At 43.3% G+C, this 17699-nt stretch overlaps 1 protein-coding gene across 1 annotated transcript in view; it reads left to right on the top strand.

The window, feature by feature from the left end:
• Nucleotides 7732–17699, top strand: part of PPP2R2B (protein phosphatase 2, regulatory subunit B, beta) — a 484752-nt gene continuing 474784 nt past the window's right edge. The window contains exon 1 of the mRNA XM_021080828.1: nucleotides 7732–7833. Within this exon, the coding sequence (XP_020936487.1) occupies nucleotides 7736–7833 (98 nt within the window). The 5' untranslated portion in view covers nucleotides 7732–7735. The remainder of the gene's footprint in view (nucleotides 7834–17699) is intronic.

Here is a 17699-nt window from a genome sequence, read left to right as displayed (position 1 = left end):
GAAGGAGGCCGTTGAGAAGCCAGCAAGAAGGTTCTTACCAGAACCCAACCATGCTGCACTTCCAGCCTCCAGGACTGCGAAGAATACGTTTCTGTGGCTTAAGCCACTCAGTCTCTGGTATTTTGTTCTGACAGCTGGTGCTGACTCAGAAGGGTTTTCTTTGTCACTGCTAAGACGTGCTCCCCCATGTGGGATGGAGGGCAGGGGACGCAGAGAACACAATGACGCATGAGCTGGAGCAGGAGCTGCCATCCTAGCCCAGTGACAGCCTCATCCAAGGATGGAGGCAGAGGCCCTGGAGTGTCAACCAGCTTCCCATTTGTTTCTGATGTGTGGCCAGGTAAAAGAGCCACTGGTCAGGTGGAAAGAGCTGTCTGGCTGTGGAGGGAAACTGACCCAGAGTACAGACACTGCCAGTCTTGTGGTCTCAGGCTGTCCATCCACTGCTCTGTGAGACTCAGTTTCTTCATCTTGGAGAAAAGGGATAAAAGCAATGCAATTACTTCCTGGGGCCTGCCACCTTCTGAGAGCTGTGTAAGTTCACCGTAGTTACTATATTTATTTTTCCCAGCAAATTTTATTTTTAAAATCAGGAAAATTAGAGAGAGTGAGAAAAAGAGGCTAAATACCTTATTGAAAATCCACAGCTGGTAAATGCAGACTTAGACACAAATGCAGGCTCCTCAGAGACAAGAGCTGCGGATTCTGAGAGGGATAGTTATGATGATTTTAAAGGGTGGAGATGGGTAGCTGCCATATGGTATTTGTCCACTAAATTATAGTGGCTATTATTATCACTGTTGAGTCAGTGTCATATCTTTGTCACTATTATTTAGGACAGACCTGGGACTCAAGTCTGGGTTTCATTACAAGCTGTCATGGATTGATGGGCTCTAATCAAGACCAAAATATTTTCCAGGTAAACAGGTGCTTCTGCTTTTTCCCAGATTGAAACTGATTCTTGCACAAGATAAGAGAGCAGTCCATTAAGCCTTCTGGTTTTGGAATCAGAAGACTACCAGAGTTCCCATCTTGGCTCAGTGGTTAATGAATCTGACTAGGAACAATGAGGTTGCAGGTTCAATCCCTGGCCTCGCTCAGTGGGTTAAGGACCCAGCATTGCCATGAGCTGTGGTGTAGGTTGCAGACGTGGCTCAGATCTGGCATTGCTGTGGCTGTGGTGTAGGCCAGAAGCTACAGCGCCAATTCAACCCCTAGCCTGGGAACCTCCATATGCCGTGAGTGCAGCCCTAGAAAAGACAAAAAGACCAAAAAAAAAAAAACCCAACAGAGAAGACTACAAACTACTGGTTGCGTGATCTGGTCAAGTCACTTAACCCCTCTGTGCCCGTCTCCACATCCTGCGGAGTAAGCTCACGCGATGGTTAATTGTGTGTCCACTTGACGGGGCTAAGGGGACACCTGAATGGCTGGTAAACATTATTTCTGAGTGTGTCTGCAAGGGTGGCTCTGGGGTGGCATTTGAGTCAAGGTCACCCTGTGCCACGTGGTGGGCGTCATGCAATCTGCTGAGGGCCTGAGAAGAATGAAAAGGCAGAGGAAGAGCCAGTTTGCTTTCTGTGCTTGAACCAAAACATCCATCTTCTCCTACCCTCAGACATCAGCACCCTTGGTTCTTGGGCCTTCAGATTCATAACGATGCTTATCCGATCAGCCACCTGATCCTTGGACCCTAGCACTGCGTTACACCTTCAGCTTTCCTGAGTTTATACCTTGCAGAGAACAGCCTGTGGGACTTCCTGGCCTCCATGTCCATGTGAAGCAATTCCTGTAATGTCCCTCTTACCTGTATCTCTATACATCTTACTGGTTCTGTTTCTCTGAAGAACTTTGGCAACTGAATGATTCCCCCTCTCGGAGGAGAGCTGTAGAAAGTAAATAAGACAATTCCTGTCAAACACCCAGAATGGAGCCTGATACATTAAGGGCTCAATAGGAGGTAGTTATGAATAAGTTTTTTCATGGTTTTAAAATGACCCCCTTAGTTTGGTTTCCTTTTTAAGTTTCCCTGAAGTATTTACAAGGCTAGGATAATTTCTGCTGGACAACAAAGTGACCCAGTCATACACACGCACATATCCATTCTCTCTCGGATTCTTTCCCCATGTATATTATCACAGGATACCGGGTGGAGTTCTAATAATGTCTTTATTATCATTCAGGAGAGGTCTTTGACCTCTTTGGCCGGCCCATCTCATAAGTGAGAAACATTTCAGCTCTGCACCATCCCAGTCTGCCTTTGATTTCTGTTCTAGGATAGCAGAAAATCTGAAACACGTTGGCCTCATCTCAGGTGATGCATCCTGACCCCTGAATTCAGGCAGGATGGCATCCGGAGAAGGGCAAATCAGAGCGTTTCCTCCCCCTTCCAAGTCTGATTAGGGCCTGTAGCCTCCCCTGCCGGCCCATCCTCCCTGCTGGGCTGGGACTGAACCAGATTCTCACTATGTTTGTGAATGATGGCCTCAAATACTACACGATTGTCTCCTGTGTGTTCATATATGGGGAAACACAGGTATACACGTACCACTCAATGGACATGCACCAGAGATTTTGAAACTGAAGAAGTCTATGGACTGAACCAAAAACGTAAGAGCTCAAAACCCATAGAACGTGAGGCTCCGAGCTGCCATCTCCTGGCATTCAAGGCTTTCCATTTTTAACTTTTATGACCAGAAACACATCTATCTGTTAATGACTTACTCAGCTATTTACTATAGACATTTACCATAGCAGAGCAAATCGCCACTCGCTGGGAATTTAGTATGTGACAGGCACCAGGCTAGGTAGTGTGCATACATTACTCTTTTTATTTTTATTGAAGTATAGTTGGTTTACAATATTCCAAGTGTATAGCAAAGGGGTTCAGTTACACATGTGTGCATATGTGTGTGTATGTATGCACACACATGTATGTATCTATGTATACGTATGTATTCTCTTTCAGATTCTTTTCCATTATGGGTTATTATAAGATACAGAGTATAGCTTCCCGTGCTACACGACGGGTCCTCGTTTATTTTCCATATAGTGTGTGTATCTCTTATTCTCAAATTCCCAATTTATTCCTCCCCCGACCTTTCCCCTTTGGCGACCATGAGTTTGTTTGCTACGTCTGTGAGTCTCTTTCTGTTTGGTAAATGAGTTCATTCGTGCCACTTGCTTAGACTGCACATATAAGTGATCTCATATGATGTTTGTCTTTCTCTGTCCGACTTACTTCACTTAGTTGGATGCTCTGTATATACATCACTCTTCCACGTCCTCATCACTCTCTGATGAGCTCTGTCATTCTCTCCAGTGGGGGGACCCGGAAACTGGGACTCAAAGATCAGGTGCTTTATACGAAGTGGCATCTACCTACCACAAGCGTACGGCAGAGCCAGGAACTGAACCCAGGACCTTTGACTCCACATCTTAAAACATTAATCTGAGTTTTCTCAGAAAACGTTCAAAAACATGATTTTAAAAGTGTGCTTTATTTTAAAGTGTGGTTTCTTATCACATCCAGAGACCCTTTTTTCCCCATTCCTGCAACAGCTCCTGGGTTTATCATGAAAGCCAGTGCACTGATTGGAGTCACCGACCAAACATTTGCTATATAGACAAGCCTTCCTGCCAGAGGAGGCTACCTGAAGTGCTGGTATCTAAGAAGGTATCATTTCTCTGCATGGGCAAACTAATGGGTGTGCTGAGCAATTACCTGGAAAAGGCAATCGATGCCAGCAGGCAATAAGAATAATTTAAACCAATAAACTCTTTCCCCTCAACTGCAAGGCTCAGTGTAGGGTTTTCTTTGCTTGTCTTTTTGTTTTGTTTTCCATTGGCTGAGCTCTCCAAATAATTGTTCCATCTGTCCACTTCACTTTGTCTGAGTAATCACAGCCCGAGGGGAGTTAGAAGTCAGACGTCAGACATGCAGGGAAAACTAATTTGTGGGAGGCTGTGGGAAGAGAATCCTTGTCTGCTCTTCCCTGCAGCTGAGCCAGGGACCTGGACGTAAGTTGTGAGCACCAGTTGCCCTGAGAGAAAGCCATCCTTTGGGAAGGGAGCGAGGGGTGCCGTTTGGAAGACGCCTTGTCAGGAGTGGGGGCCACCAGGATCGGGGGTACTTCCGGGTTGAGTGAAGGAGGGATATCACAGCCAAGCCAGGATGGAAAGTGTGGGGACAGCACACAACAACTAGAACGCTTGTGACAGCCGTTTATGGTGGCCTTTACTCCACGCTAAGCCCTCAGCTGGACACATTGTATCCTTTCGTATGCTGATCCTTCCAACAGCTCTGTTTCACACATAAAGAAACCGAGGTCCAGAGAGGTCAAGTAAATTGTCCAAGGCCACACAGCTAATAAATAGCAGAGCCAGGATGTGAACGGAGTTTTAATCCAATCCCTGGCCACCGCTCCTGGCAACCCTAAACCAGGGGTGCTGACCCGAGGTAGAAGCAGAGTTCTGGAGAGGACAAAAATAAGCCCAGATTATAAAAGCATGGCTACTGTTTACTCTGCATCAAGATATTTTACACGCATTAAAAATAAAATGCTTAGACATACAAAGAGATGAGACTTTGAGTTTACAAAGAGAGGTTTAGTGATTCACTGAGGCCACAAAGTCCTTAAGTAGGTGAGTGGAGGATTTGAACCCGGGTCTCTGAACCCACTCAAAGACTACTTTTCAGTACATCAGGCAGCCTCCCTTTTCTCAGACCATCATCTTTCAGGTAAAGCAAAGGAACTCTTTCTCTTATAAACTGCATACCATATTTCTAAAGACGTTGAGCAGCAAATTAAAGTGTGTTGGCAAAAAGGCTATAATAAGGAAGGTTAGACAGATTTCTGAAATCTAGGACCTAAGACCTCTCCTAGCATCTAATCTGCTGATACCCACTGTCAATTTCCAAGACGGGGAAATGATAAGCAGACTGTCCCCAACTTAGTTGACGAGGGAGCCATTTGTTTTCTCAGATGAAGTTTGGACGATGGCTGGCCCATGTCTATCCCAGCTGTGGCTTTACTCCTATGCCTTCGCCTCTGTGGGGCGGGACGGAGGTTTTGAAAACACCCATGCTCCCATTCTTCACTGCCTAACACCTGATCTCTTGCCTGCTGAGCTGCCCACTCGGGATGGGGGGGCTGATGTCTCATCCCAGCGTTGTCACACTTGGCCAGAGGACCTTGCGCAAGCTCCGTAACCAATCTGTGCTTTCATTTCTTTGTTTATAACCCCTTAAGTTATGGGGCTGTTGCGAGGACTCTACGCCTGTGGCTTCTCCTGGTGCCAGAATACAGCAAAACCCCACCAGGTAGTAGCTCTAGGGCAGTAATGTATAAGGGGAATTTAACACGTTCACGTGCTTCTGTCTGCTCGTTCCTACTAGGTCTTACATCCATGGGTCTGCACATTGGAGGCAATTTGTAACTTCAGTTTGCCAGCCTGATGTTGGGCTTGCTTATCCATTGTGCTCCGGGTAGCCGCCCCAACTGCTCTGTAATCCTGGATCTCATTTTAAGGGACCAGTCCCATGCAGTAATTTTCATGCCTGCAGATTCTGAGTTTTTGCTTTCCATTTTCATTTGCTGTCAGAGCATTACTTTAGCTACTAACTTTGCAGATTCGAATTGCTTCTCTCTTTTCTCTCCTTAGCAAGGAAAGCGTGTGGACGAAGGGGTCGGGGTGGAGGACAAGGAAAACGAAGAAGGCTGTACTGGCTTAGCTGCCCGGATTCCCTTCCTCCTTGTTTTGATGCTACAGTCTGATTTCCCTGTTTGCAAAAGTGCTCATTGCTTCCCTTCCTGCCAACCTTTGGGATCATTTTCTTCTTTGAGGAAGAAAAAAAAAAAAAATCACCAAAACTTCACTTGCCATACAATTTAATTGAATTTATGGCAGCTGTCACAAAATAAAATAAAAACCTCACAAATATGAATATAGCAACTCCTAGGATTAGGTAACCTCTGAAGTTTTAAAAAAATTCTTCAAGGCATTTATTTGCAAATTGGACTCCATTTGCATATTTCATAAGCATAATACAAATGTATTATTTATTAGGTGGTCTAGGCATGCCTGTTCAAATGAATGGTTGCAAATTCAACCTTATTTAAAAATCCTCATTGTAAATCCATTCCCCCAACATGCAGGACAAATGGGCTTTTCAAGCTTGCCTTTCCTGTTTTATTCAAAAGACTCTAGGCTCCACACTATAGGTGACCTTTCTCAGGATTATAGGCCTGTGGATTTGAAAAGAATGGCTTCCAATATATAAGATTACAGAATAATTTACAATGTCAAAATTGCCCATTCCTATTGAGTTGCATATTTTCTGTCCTTTCGAGCACAATACCCATCCAAAGATGGTCTTGCAAGCCTTCAGGCAGAAGTATAACCTCACACTTAGGCAATTTCAGTTGTCAGCGATTCAGGAACTGGCTGTTGCATGCCTCAAAAACTTGTCTAACCTTCATGTACAGGCCTGAGAAGAAATTGAATTTGAGCTGGTTCGGGTTCCTGTTGGTCTCAGACCCTGTGGGCCAGAGAAAATCACACTTCTCAGATCCAAGGCAATTGATGAGTGCATAATCCGTACAGAAGAAAACAAAATGAAATAAGCAGATCCTTGTTTGGCTTTTTGCCACTGGTGCTGTAAATGTTGCCATCCATTTGAAGTGAGGCAAGTATGAGAGCCATTTTTTAATATGATTCCCGTCTTTGGTAAAAAGTTGGCAGGCAGAAAAATGCTGAAGATGGAGGAGAACTTGCTAAGCATCCATCAGGGTTTCTTTTTTGCAGGTTGTTTTTCCTCTGGATGTTAGAAGGCACTTTCGTCCTTGTAAAGCAGCTGATGTTCTCTGTATTACAGGGAGTGAGACAGTGGTTCAGTGACAAAGAGCTGGCCCTTGACCCTGACTCCCTCCTGCTTGCCTGTCATACCAGGTATCTGAGCCCTGGTTTTCACCCTGTGGCATAGCTTCTACCATGGGATTAAAGAGCTTCTTCTCCTTCTAGCCCAGTTCAATTAAACACTCCCTTCCTGATCTATTAATAGACGTCAAGAGATGGTTCAGGTTCTCAAGGTGAAAGAATAAAGAAGACTTGGGTCCCGCCCTTAGCGAATTCAGAGTCTGTAAACAGAGACGGAAAGAATCTTAATGTGGCACTCTTTGTGTTTGGCCTCTGGACATTTGGCTAAAGGGTTAATGCGATGCGCCAGAAAATGAGGAAAACCCATTGTTCTGAACTGATTTACCTCTTACAGTTCTAAAAGACGACTGGTTTTTATTGTGAGAGAAATGTAAATGATTGTGTACTTACGCAGAGATAAGCATCCTCTGTCTCCACTCCTAGATGGGGAATTGGATTCCGCTCTAACTGAAGAATGGCTTCAATAGATTACGCTGGGTTTTTATTTTCTGCCCTGAAAAGCCAGAGGCAGGCAGTTGTGTTGGTTCAGTGGTTTAAAGATACTAGGGCCAAGGTCTCTGTTCTCCTTTCTCTTTGGAATCCCAGAAGGCTCTGATAGCTCTTGTCATCACATACTTTTTCGGAAAGAAAAAAAGGAGCAATGGTACATGGGGTGGGGGAGGGGGGACGGTGGCATTTGCATCAGAGGCCAAAGTGTTTCCAGAGGCTCCTAAGAGAAGCAGATAAGAGCCACGTGACCATGCCTAGTGGTGAGGGAGTCGGTGATTCTAAGCGTGTCTATTTTTTAAACAGGAGGATGTGTAGCAATGAACACAGTCAAGAATCGTTAGTAAGACAGAAGGAAAGAATGGCTGTTGCACAGGCAACCAGCTGTCTCCTGGCATATCCTTTACCGTAAGTACAAAGTCAAGACCGCGCGAAGAGAGGGTGTCTGAGGAGGGAGGGTCTGCCCCAGGAGCTGGGTTTTGAGGGAGAAACAATAATCTTATTAGAAGCCAGAACTCTTTCATAAAATTGTTTTAAGTGTGTAATTTCAGAGTTAGTCTTATTTGAGTAAAAGTTCTGGTTGCTTGACCAGTGTGATATGACCAGAAGCCAAATATTCATTGTGTCTAAAAATGGTCTTCTCTGGTGACCTCAGTTTCTATTCTCAGGAATCCTGTAAGGGGTGTTTAAAGAATCTCTTCTAGTGCTACTAGTCCTAAGTCATGAAATAGCAACTCGTGGCTTGGAATGCCTGGTTTCTCTGGTGAACACGTGGTCGAGGGAGTGGTACGGAGGATACACACATCTGAGGGCCCAGCACTGACTGATGCCACCGTAGGGAGCCAGGAACTTCTCAAGGCATGAAGGTTTTCATTGGATGAGAGCCTAGGCGGGTAGGATACTACCTGAGGGAAAAGGGATGTGGAGGTAAATGTAGCCTAGTGGGGTTTTCTTTTTCTTTTCTTATCTTTTTTCCTTTTCTTTTCTTTTCTGTGCTTTTCTTTCCTTCTTTTTTGCCTTTCTTTTGCCTTTCTTTTTTTTTTCTTATATACATAACAAAGTATGTTATGTCTGACAATAATGGAATTAAGTTAAAAATCAATGTGAAAAGATCTCTGGAAAATCCCTCTAATAGTGCTAAGCTGAATAGCACAAGGTTAAACAAGTCAGGGCCAAAAAAAAAAAAAAAAATCATAAAGGGGCACCTGCTGCTTTCTATAGCCCAGAGAACGCTACCCAATAGTCCGTGATAATCTACGTGGGAAAAGAATGTGAAAAAGGATGGATGTGTGCACATGTGTGACTGAACCACTTTGTTGTCCAGCAGAAATGATCACACCCTCGTAAATTAACCATACTGCAATAAAACTTTCAAAAATAAAAAAGGAAGGTAGAAATTATTCTGAGTGAATGAAAATAGCAGTTCAACATATCTGAATTTGTAGAATCCCATAAAAGCAGTACTTACAAGGGAATTTATAGCACTGAACTCTTACATTAGGAAAGAAGGGCCTCAAAGACTTCAGCTTTCACTTCAAGAAACATACAAAGAACAGAATGAAATCCAAACTAGGAATAGAAAGGAAATAATGAAGATCCGAGAGGAAATCAATGGAATAGAACAGAAAAGTGATACAGAAAATCAGTAAGATCAAAATCTTGTTTAGGGGAAGATCTTGTCTGACTGATCCGGAAAAAAAGAACAGAAGACGCAAAATACCAACATCAGGAATGAGGGAGATTCTTCTCTACTGAAAGGATGATGAGAATATTATGCACATTATGCCAGTAAATTTGACAACTGAGGTGAAATAGAAAAATTCCTTGAAGGACCCAAATTACCAAAGCCACTCGAGAAAAAATAGACAACCTAGCTAACACTATGTCTACTAAAGAAATAAATTTATAATTGAGAACCACACACAGGAAACCTCCAGTCCAAACGGCTTACTGGTGAATTCCACCACACATTCAAGGTAGAGATAGTACTAATTATACATAAACTCTTCCAGAAAAGTGAAGATGAGTAAATAATTCCCAGGTTATTCCATGAGGTCACCAATCTCTGATGCCAGTTTCTCTCATCAGTATAAATGCAAAAATTATAAATAAATTTTTAGCAACTAAAATCTAACAATATACAGACAGATCATACACTACAACCAAAGATTGACATTACAAATCAGTTAGTGTGATTCGCCACAGAAATAAAATATTAAAAGAAAAATATCACCTCAGTGGATACAGAAAAAAAATTGACAACATTTAACAAGCATTCCTGATAAAAACTCTGCCAGCAAACTAGTAATAATAATGGAACTTCCTTAACCTGGTAAACAGATATGCCCTATGAAAAATCTGCGATTAACTTTAGACTTAACGAAAGTCTTTCCCCTAAGTTTAGGAATAAGACAAGCATCTCTAATTCCACTGCTTCTGTTAAAATGTTTACAGGTTATTTTAGCCAATGGAAGAAGGCAAGAAAAATAAGACATATAAATAGTAAATATGCAACAGAAAAAAAATACTTATTTAGGAGAGTGCACATTCAAAACACAATATACCACTATATTCCCAGCCGAATGGCTAACATTAAAACATCTGCCTATACCGAGGGCTGGTGAGGACGTGTAAGAGCTGGAACTCTCAGACATGTTGGTGATAATGATCACTTTAGAAAAAAATCACTTTAGACGCATTTCTTGGAGTTCCCATCATGGCTCAGTGGTAACAAACCCAACTAGCATCCATGAGGACGCAAGTTTGATCCCCGGCCTCGCTCAGTGGGTTAAGGATCTGGTGTTGCTGTGACTGTGGTGTAGGCTAGCAGCTGCAGCTCTGATTTGACTTCTAGCCTGGGAACTTCCATTTCCATATGCTATGGGTGTGGCAGTGAGATCCTGCTGTACAGCACTGGGAACTATGTCTAGTTACTTGATAGATCACAGTGGAGGATAATGTGAGAAAAAGAATGTATATATATATGTGTGTGACTGGGTTGCGTTGCTGTACAGTAGAAAATTAACAGAACACTGTAAAATAGCTATAATGGAAAAAGGTCCTTTTAAAAATAAAAAATAAAGATATCAAAAAAAGATTTGCATTTCTTATAATTTTCAAAATGTACTTACCATAATGCTCGATTATTCTATTCCACAAGAGAAATAAAAGCATATTCAAATACCCAGATATGAATATTTCTAGCAACTTTATTTGTAATAACAAAAAAATTGGAAACGACCCAGATTCAGCTGATGGACAAACAAGCTATAGTATATCCATATAATCAAATGCTAGTCAGCAATAAAAAAGAATGAACTAGTAATACAAAGACATGGATTAATCTCAAAGTAATTATGCTGGATGAAGGAAGCCAGAAAAACAAGAGTATGTCTTCATAGGGTTGCACTGATATCAAATTATTGAAAATACAACTAATGGATAGCAACAAGGAACAAATCAGGGGTGTCAGATCTGGGGCAGAGGGGCGCATGGGAAGCTAGAGCTGGAAAGAATGATAGTAAAGAAGCAGGAGACGTATTTTGGGGGTGTTGGCTGTGTTTGTTGATTGGAGTGATGTTTTAAAGGATGCTATATACATGTCAGAACTTAGCAAATCGCATCCTCTAAGTATGAGAAATATACCTCCAAAAGCTTTTTTAAGATAGAAAGTAGAAAGAATTACAACAACCTCCTAGTAGGACTTTAAGATAAATATTTGAAAACCATTAGAAAATAATAATTGGATATAGAGAGACGATGAGCAGAAGCTAGTGCTTCGATGTATGCTACTTTTTAATCGTATTGCAAAATGACATGCTAGCATGCTCTGGGGAACAAACTCTCTTCTCAGTTTCTCAGCATCTAACACAGAAGTATTTGCATCCACATTCTTAAGGATGTTGGGCATGTCATTTCCTTTGATTAGTAAAATACAGTGAGTTCTGGTCAGGCACATTGCAGCATTAGTACTCCTTTGACAGTATAAAAACTTCTTTCCTCTGTTGAACAGACAAATTCTTGAGATGCAGGATGAAAAGAACGATAAAGAATGCGTGGCTCCGCTGATCCACCTGTAACCCAAGGTTTCCTCCCCTCTCACTCATAGGTCGGATCCTCTGGGGTCCCTCTAGAGTCTGTCCTCTGAATAATCACTCAAACGTAGCCACTCTCTTCCATCCCCTTCCCTTTCTCCCGTCAGATGGACTGTTGACAGCTTAGCCCATTAACAATTTGCTTGATTGTTGATTGGAATCATGCACTGAATGACACCCAGTAAAATCAATCCAATGATGGTTTCACGGTGGTCTTGCTAATGGTTGATTCAATCCCGTGCCAAGGAAAAGCTTGATTTACGGATCAGACGTGCTTCCCTGTTCCTGCTCTTGAGGAGCTCACTGGGAAGCTGGGGATGTGGAAGGGACCGATCTTTACTCAACACAGTGGCAGTGGCTGAAACGGAGCAATGTATAACGTGTTGAGGTAGCAAGGGGAAAAAAAAAAAAAAGCCTCTCTTCTGTGAGTTTAGGTCTGGAGTCTCCGTCTTTTTAACTGTCTCCAAAGCGGAGGAGTCTCTTTCTTTGAGATCTGGCATTCTAGAGAGATTGCTGTAAGCTGTGGTTGGTGTCTTAGTGCAATATCTATTCACACTGAGGGCCTTTCTTAAGTCATCATGGTATCCCTTTGACAACACGCAGAATTGCACGATGGTGGGCCCTTCCTCTCTCCCCTCCCCTCTCCTCTCCTCCCTCCCTTCTTCTCTTCCTTTTCACCACCTCACCTGTGGCATATGGAAGTTCCCAGGCCAGAAACTGAATCAGAGCTGCAAATGTAACCTATGCCATAGCCATGGCAACACTGGATCCAAGCCAATCTGCAACCTACACCACAGTTGATGGCAACATTAGATCCACTTAATCCAATGAACCAGGCCAGGGATCGAACCCACATCCTCACAGACACAACAGCGTCCTTAACCTGCTGAGAGACAATGGGAACTGGGGTAAGCTTTCTATGTAGTTGAATACACATCTACCGCCTGTATCATAGCCAATTTCAAAATAAATTCTTCTTAGGGAAAACTTCTCTGGGCGAGTATCATCTCCCTCTCTCTCTCTCTCTGCAGAAATAAGCATGCTGCTGATGCCCAGCCCATGAAAATAACTCTACACTGGTGCCCCAATCAATAAGGAGCTTTATTTGCTGCATGTCACACCCTCTGTTCATTGTATTCATGCAGCCGAGTTGGCACAGAAGAGGCAGCACAAGCTCTGGCCTCAACCCTGAAGGGCCTGCAGGACTGATGCAAGAAGCAGAGCTAGGGCTGTGGCTGGGAGCTCTGGGATCTGGCGTCGGCTCTGCTGTTAACTCGCTGCGTGGCTGTGCCCGCTCTGGGCCTCAGTGTCCTCTGTATTAGATGAGGCAGTTAGACCAAACACTCTCCAAGGACTGACCAAACCCAGAAATCGGCTGTTACACAGTCCTTGAAAGAAGGCAGAGGTGTGCCGTCAGTGGGCTGACCTGGCCTTCTAGGAAGTAGGACCCAGGACCGTCCTGAGCCACAGTGTGAGGAGAAAGGAAGGAGCATCTTCAGGGATGTTTAACTGCTGGATCTGCACCAGCCTCCCGGTAGAGAATATTGCTTAGTGACACTGTTACCATAGCAACTGGAGTTGCTCCATTAGGAGGCTCCATCAGGCCCATGCCTGACAGTGAGTTCTCGGTGGGGCCAGTCTGGCCCCTGGAGCTGACAAGAGATCCAGCAGTGAGGAGGAGTTGGGGCCTTGAAGCTCACCTTAGCTCAGGCCTAGAAGCCTCTGAGCTAAGCTGGCCTGCTGGATGCAAGAAGCCTTCTCAGCTTGCTGGTGTCTGGCCAACACTGAGGATTTGGCTTATGGGAGACCAGGCCCCCTGGCAGGGGATCCCCCCTCTTGCCCACAGGTCAGGGTCTCCAGGGCAGCCTGGGGCCAGGGCGAACACTGGAACCTGTAACAGAATCAAAGGTGAATATTGCCAGGTTAAAAACCAACAATAACCACAACAACAAAGGTTTAAGGAAAAGGTCAAGATATGCAATTTGAGAGAAACGCATTTTCCTTTCACATCTGTGTCAACCTCATTCTCCCAGTCATCCCCTTCAGCAATTAAATACACTTCCCTAAAGATCACTCAGTTAAATCCAGACAGATTCTTCACCAAACCTTCACCATGAGACGCAGCCTGTGGTAAAAGAAAATCTACTACCAGAAATAAAAGCATTGTCTTGGAGTTCCAGGTCTGCACAAAAATAACTTTTCTGTGTTGCAAGGTCTTTCTCCTCTTGGGGCCTTGATTGCTAACCTAGCGGATGGAAAGAAGCTCAAATATTCTAGCCAGAGGCTGGCAAATTGGTGGCACAAAAATCACTCTCAGTGTGCAGCTGTGGTGTGTATACTCCAGGTTGGGTCAGCCACACAGTGTCCAAATTTGAACTGAGTGAGCAACATTTAAGAATTTGGAATCTAGAAGAAATGGACAGCTTTCTAGAGTCTTATAACCTGCCAAAACTGAATCAAGAAGAAATAGATCAACTGAACAGACTGATCACTAGAAATGAAATTGAATACGTCATAAAAACACTCCCTACAAATGAAAGTCCAGGACCAGATGGCTTCACAGGAGAATTCTACCAAACATACAAAGAGGAACTTATACCCATCCTCCTTAAACTTTTCAAAAGGTTGAAGAAGGAGGCACACTCCCAAAGACATTCTATGACGCCGCTATCACCCTCATTCCAAAACCAGACAAAGATATCACCAAAAAAGAAAACTATAGGCCAATATCTTTGATGAATTTAGATGCAAACATTCTCAACAAAATTTTAGCCACCTGGACCCAACAACACATCAAAAAGATCGTACACCACGACCAGATGGGATTCATCCCAGGTGCACCAGGATGGTTCAACATATGCAAATCAATCAACGTCAAACACCACATTAACAAAAGAAAAGTCAAAAACCACATGATCATCTCAAGAGATGCAGAGAAAGCATTTGACAAAGTCCAACATCCATTCATGATCAAAACTCTCACCAGTGGGTATAGAGGGAACATTTCTTTACATAATAATCAAAGCCATTTATGAGAAACCCACAGCAAATATAATACTCAATGGAGAAAAGCTGAAAGCCTTCCCACTAAAATCTGGAACAAAACAGGGATGCCCACTCTCACCACTGTTCTTCAACATAGTATTGGACGTCCTAGCCACAGCCATCAGACAAACAAGAAATAAAAGGCATCCACATAGCAAGAGAAGAGGTAAAACTGTCACTGTATGCAGATGACATGATACTATACATAGAAAACCCTAAGGACTCAACCCAAAAACTACTTGAACTGATCCACAAATTCAGCCAAGTAGCAGGATATAAGATTAACATTCAGAAATCAGTCTCATTTCTGTATACCAACAATGAAACTTTAGAAAAGGAATATAAAAACACAATACCTTTTAAAATTGCACCTGCAAAAAATCAAATACCTGGGAGTGCACCTGACCAAGGAGGCAAAAGACCTATATGCCGAGACTTATAAAACATTAATCAAGGAAATTAAAGAAGATGTAAAGAAATGGGAAGATATTCCATGCTCCTGGGTTGGAAAAATTAATATTGTAAAAATGGCTATACTACCTAAAGCAATCTACAGATTCAATGCAATCCCTGTCAAATTACCCATGACCTTTTTCTCAAAACTAGTACAAACAATCCAAAAATTTATATGGAACCACAAAAGACCCAGAATTGCCCAAGCAAGTCTGAAGAACAAAACCCAAGCAGAGGGCATCTCTCTCCCAGACTTCAGGCACTATTACAGAGCCACAGTCATCAAGACAGTGTGGTACTGGTACCAAAACAGATAGACAGACGAATGGAACAGAATAGAGAATCCAGAAATAAACCCTGACACCTATGGTCAATTAGTCTTTGACAAAGAACATGAAATGATAAAAAGACAGTCTATTCAGTAAGAATTGCTGGGAAACTGGACAGTTACATTCAAATCAGTGAAACTAGAACGCCCTCACACCAGGCACCAAAATAAACTCAAAATGGCTGAAAGCCTAAATATAAGATAAGACACCATCAAACTCCTAGAAGAGAAAATAGGCAAAACATTCTTTGACATCAGGCTTACAAATGTTTTCTCAAGTCATTCTCTCAAAGCAGCAGAAGAGGAGAATCCATGAGGATGCAGGTTTGATCCCTGGCCCTGCTCAGTTAAGGACTAGATGTGGCCGTGAGCTATGGTCCAAGTTGCAGACGCGGCTCGGATCTGGCATTCCGGTGGCTGTGGTGTAGGCTGGCAGCTCCAATTTAACCCCTAGCCTGGGAACTTCCATATGCTGTGGGTGTGGCCCTGAAAGGACAAAAAAAAAAAAAAAAAAAAAAAATTGGACTTTTCACATGATAATCCGGATTTCTGGCTTCTTCTGAAAAACAAACAAACAAAAACCCAGCCAATCCAGCAGAACTGGGCTGGAGACCTCCAAGGCCGTGCTCAGCTGGAGCTGAGTAGCTGCTGCCCGCTTTCTACGTGGCCCGAGTTCCCCAGACCCCACCATCCCCAACGCTATCTAGCCAGCCTTTCTCGTCCTAACTGATCAAGGCATTTGTGTTTTCAGCTGCTCTTTCACTCTTTTAGGTAGAGGCTACGTATGATCCAAACTCTCTTTAATATCTCTTAGGCCATTATTTGGCCATTATCTTGGTGGAAGGCAGACACTGGGTCCAGTCAAAGACGGCCCTGGTTGAGAAAACTGACCCTATGTTGGCTTTCTTGACTTCTCATACCAATCCACAGAGCTCACCCTTCTGGGAGACCACAGCTATGGGCGATGGTTGGAAATGTCACTGACATTGAATTGGTCACATGACCCCTTGCTCTGGGACTCTCAGCAACTCAGTAATCCTCGATGACTTGGTCTTTTCAAGTGTGAAATAAGTTGATTTACAGAGAGCAATCTTCCCTCTAAAGCTAAAAGTTCCTGAAGCAATATGAATACCTATACAGAGGCCCATATTTAAATCTGCTTATGTGTGTATTTCAGAGTTGTATGTATCTGCTTATTTTCAAGCACATATTTTCTGATAATAGGTACAGTCTACACCTGAAGTCAAAACGGTTGACACAAGAATGGCACTAGGACAAAAATCAGGAGGAACTTCATCTATTGCTGTTATTCCCTAAGAGGCAGTCCCCGATTCAACAGCAGAATTGGCAGTTTAGAGAGGGCCAGGGATGACTCATAAGAAGAGTAAGAACTTATTGAAGAATGTCTGATGCTGAAATCCAGGGCCAGAGCTAGAAGGACAAGAAAGGGCCAGCAATGGGACTGCGGATGTGGCCTTTATGCACTAATCGATGCTACCAAATGCCTTTCTTCTTCCCTCCAGATGCTAATCTTATTGGGAAGTTTTAGCCACTTGTAGTCTTAAAGGAGACACAGATGTTTTAATAATTCACTTGTGAAACTATGTTTCAGCTCAGCCTGCCAAACGAGACTCTAGTTCAAGCAGTGCCGACTCTCTGGCCTAAGGGCTCCATTAGATGGGCAGGCTGACCTGGACCCCCTAGAAATATTGGGATTTTGTGGGCAGGCTGACCTTGGAACCCTGGAAATACTGGGATTTCATGGGCAGGCTGACCTTGGCAGAGTGGCAATATTGGGATTCAGATAGCCTGAGTGGAAATCCCAGCTCTGCCACATCCTAGGTACGACCTGGAAAAGTTATCAGAACTCCCTGGGTCTCAGTTTCTGCATCTGTAAAATGGGATTATAATAGTACTCCACTCATAGGCATGTGTGAGAATGAAATAAACCACTTAAAGTGCTTAGCACTGTGCCTCCTTGTAGCAACTGACTGAAATTTTCTCAGCTAATCCCTTTTCTTACTATTGAACATTTAAAATCCTCGAACATTTAAAATCCTCTTCCAGTAATAATATTCTTTATTAAGTTGCTTGACTGTGCTACGTGCCTTCAAAATCCATGGCTCTGAGAGATGGGTCCTGTCATTATTAGAACCATCTTTTGGCCATGCTCATGGCGTGCAGAAATTCCTGGGCCTGGGACTAAAAGCATGCTGCAGCTGTAACCAGAGTCACAGCAGTGCCAGATCCTTAATCTGCTGAGCCACAAGGATCCCCCCTAGCCATTTTTAAAATGGGAAAACACAGACTCATCATGTTTGGGGCCTTGTCTCAGGTCAGAGCAGAACTACAGA

This window comes from Sus scrofa, chromosome 2, assembly GCF_000003025.6.
Source record: "Sus scrofa isolate TJ Tabasco breed Duroc chromosome 2, Sscrofa11.1, whole genome shotgun sequence".
Classification (NCBI taxonomy): Eukaryota; Metazoa; Chordata; class Mammalia; order Artiodactyla; family Suidae; genus Sus; species Sus scrofa.
The sequence above is the reverse complement of the archived record's forward strand: the minus strand, read 5'-3'. Positions and strand labels throughout refer to the sequence as shown.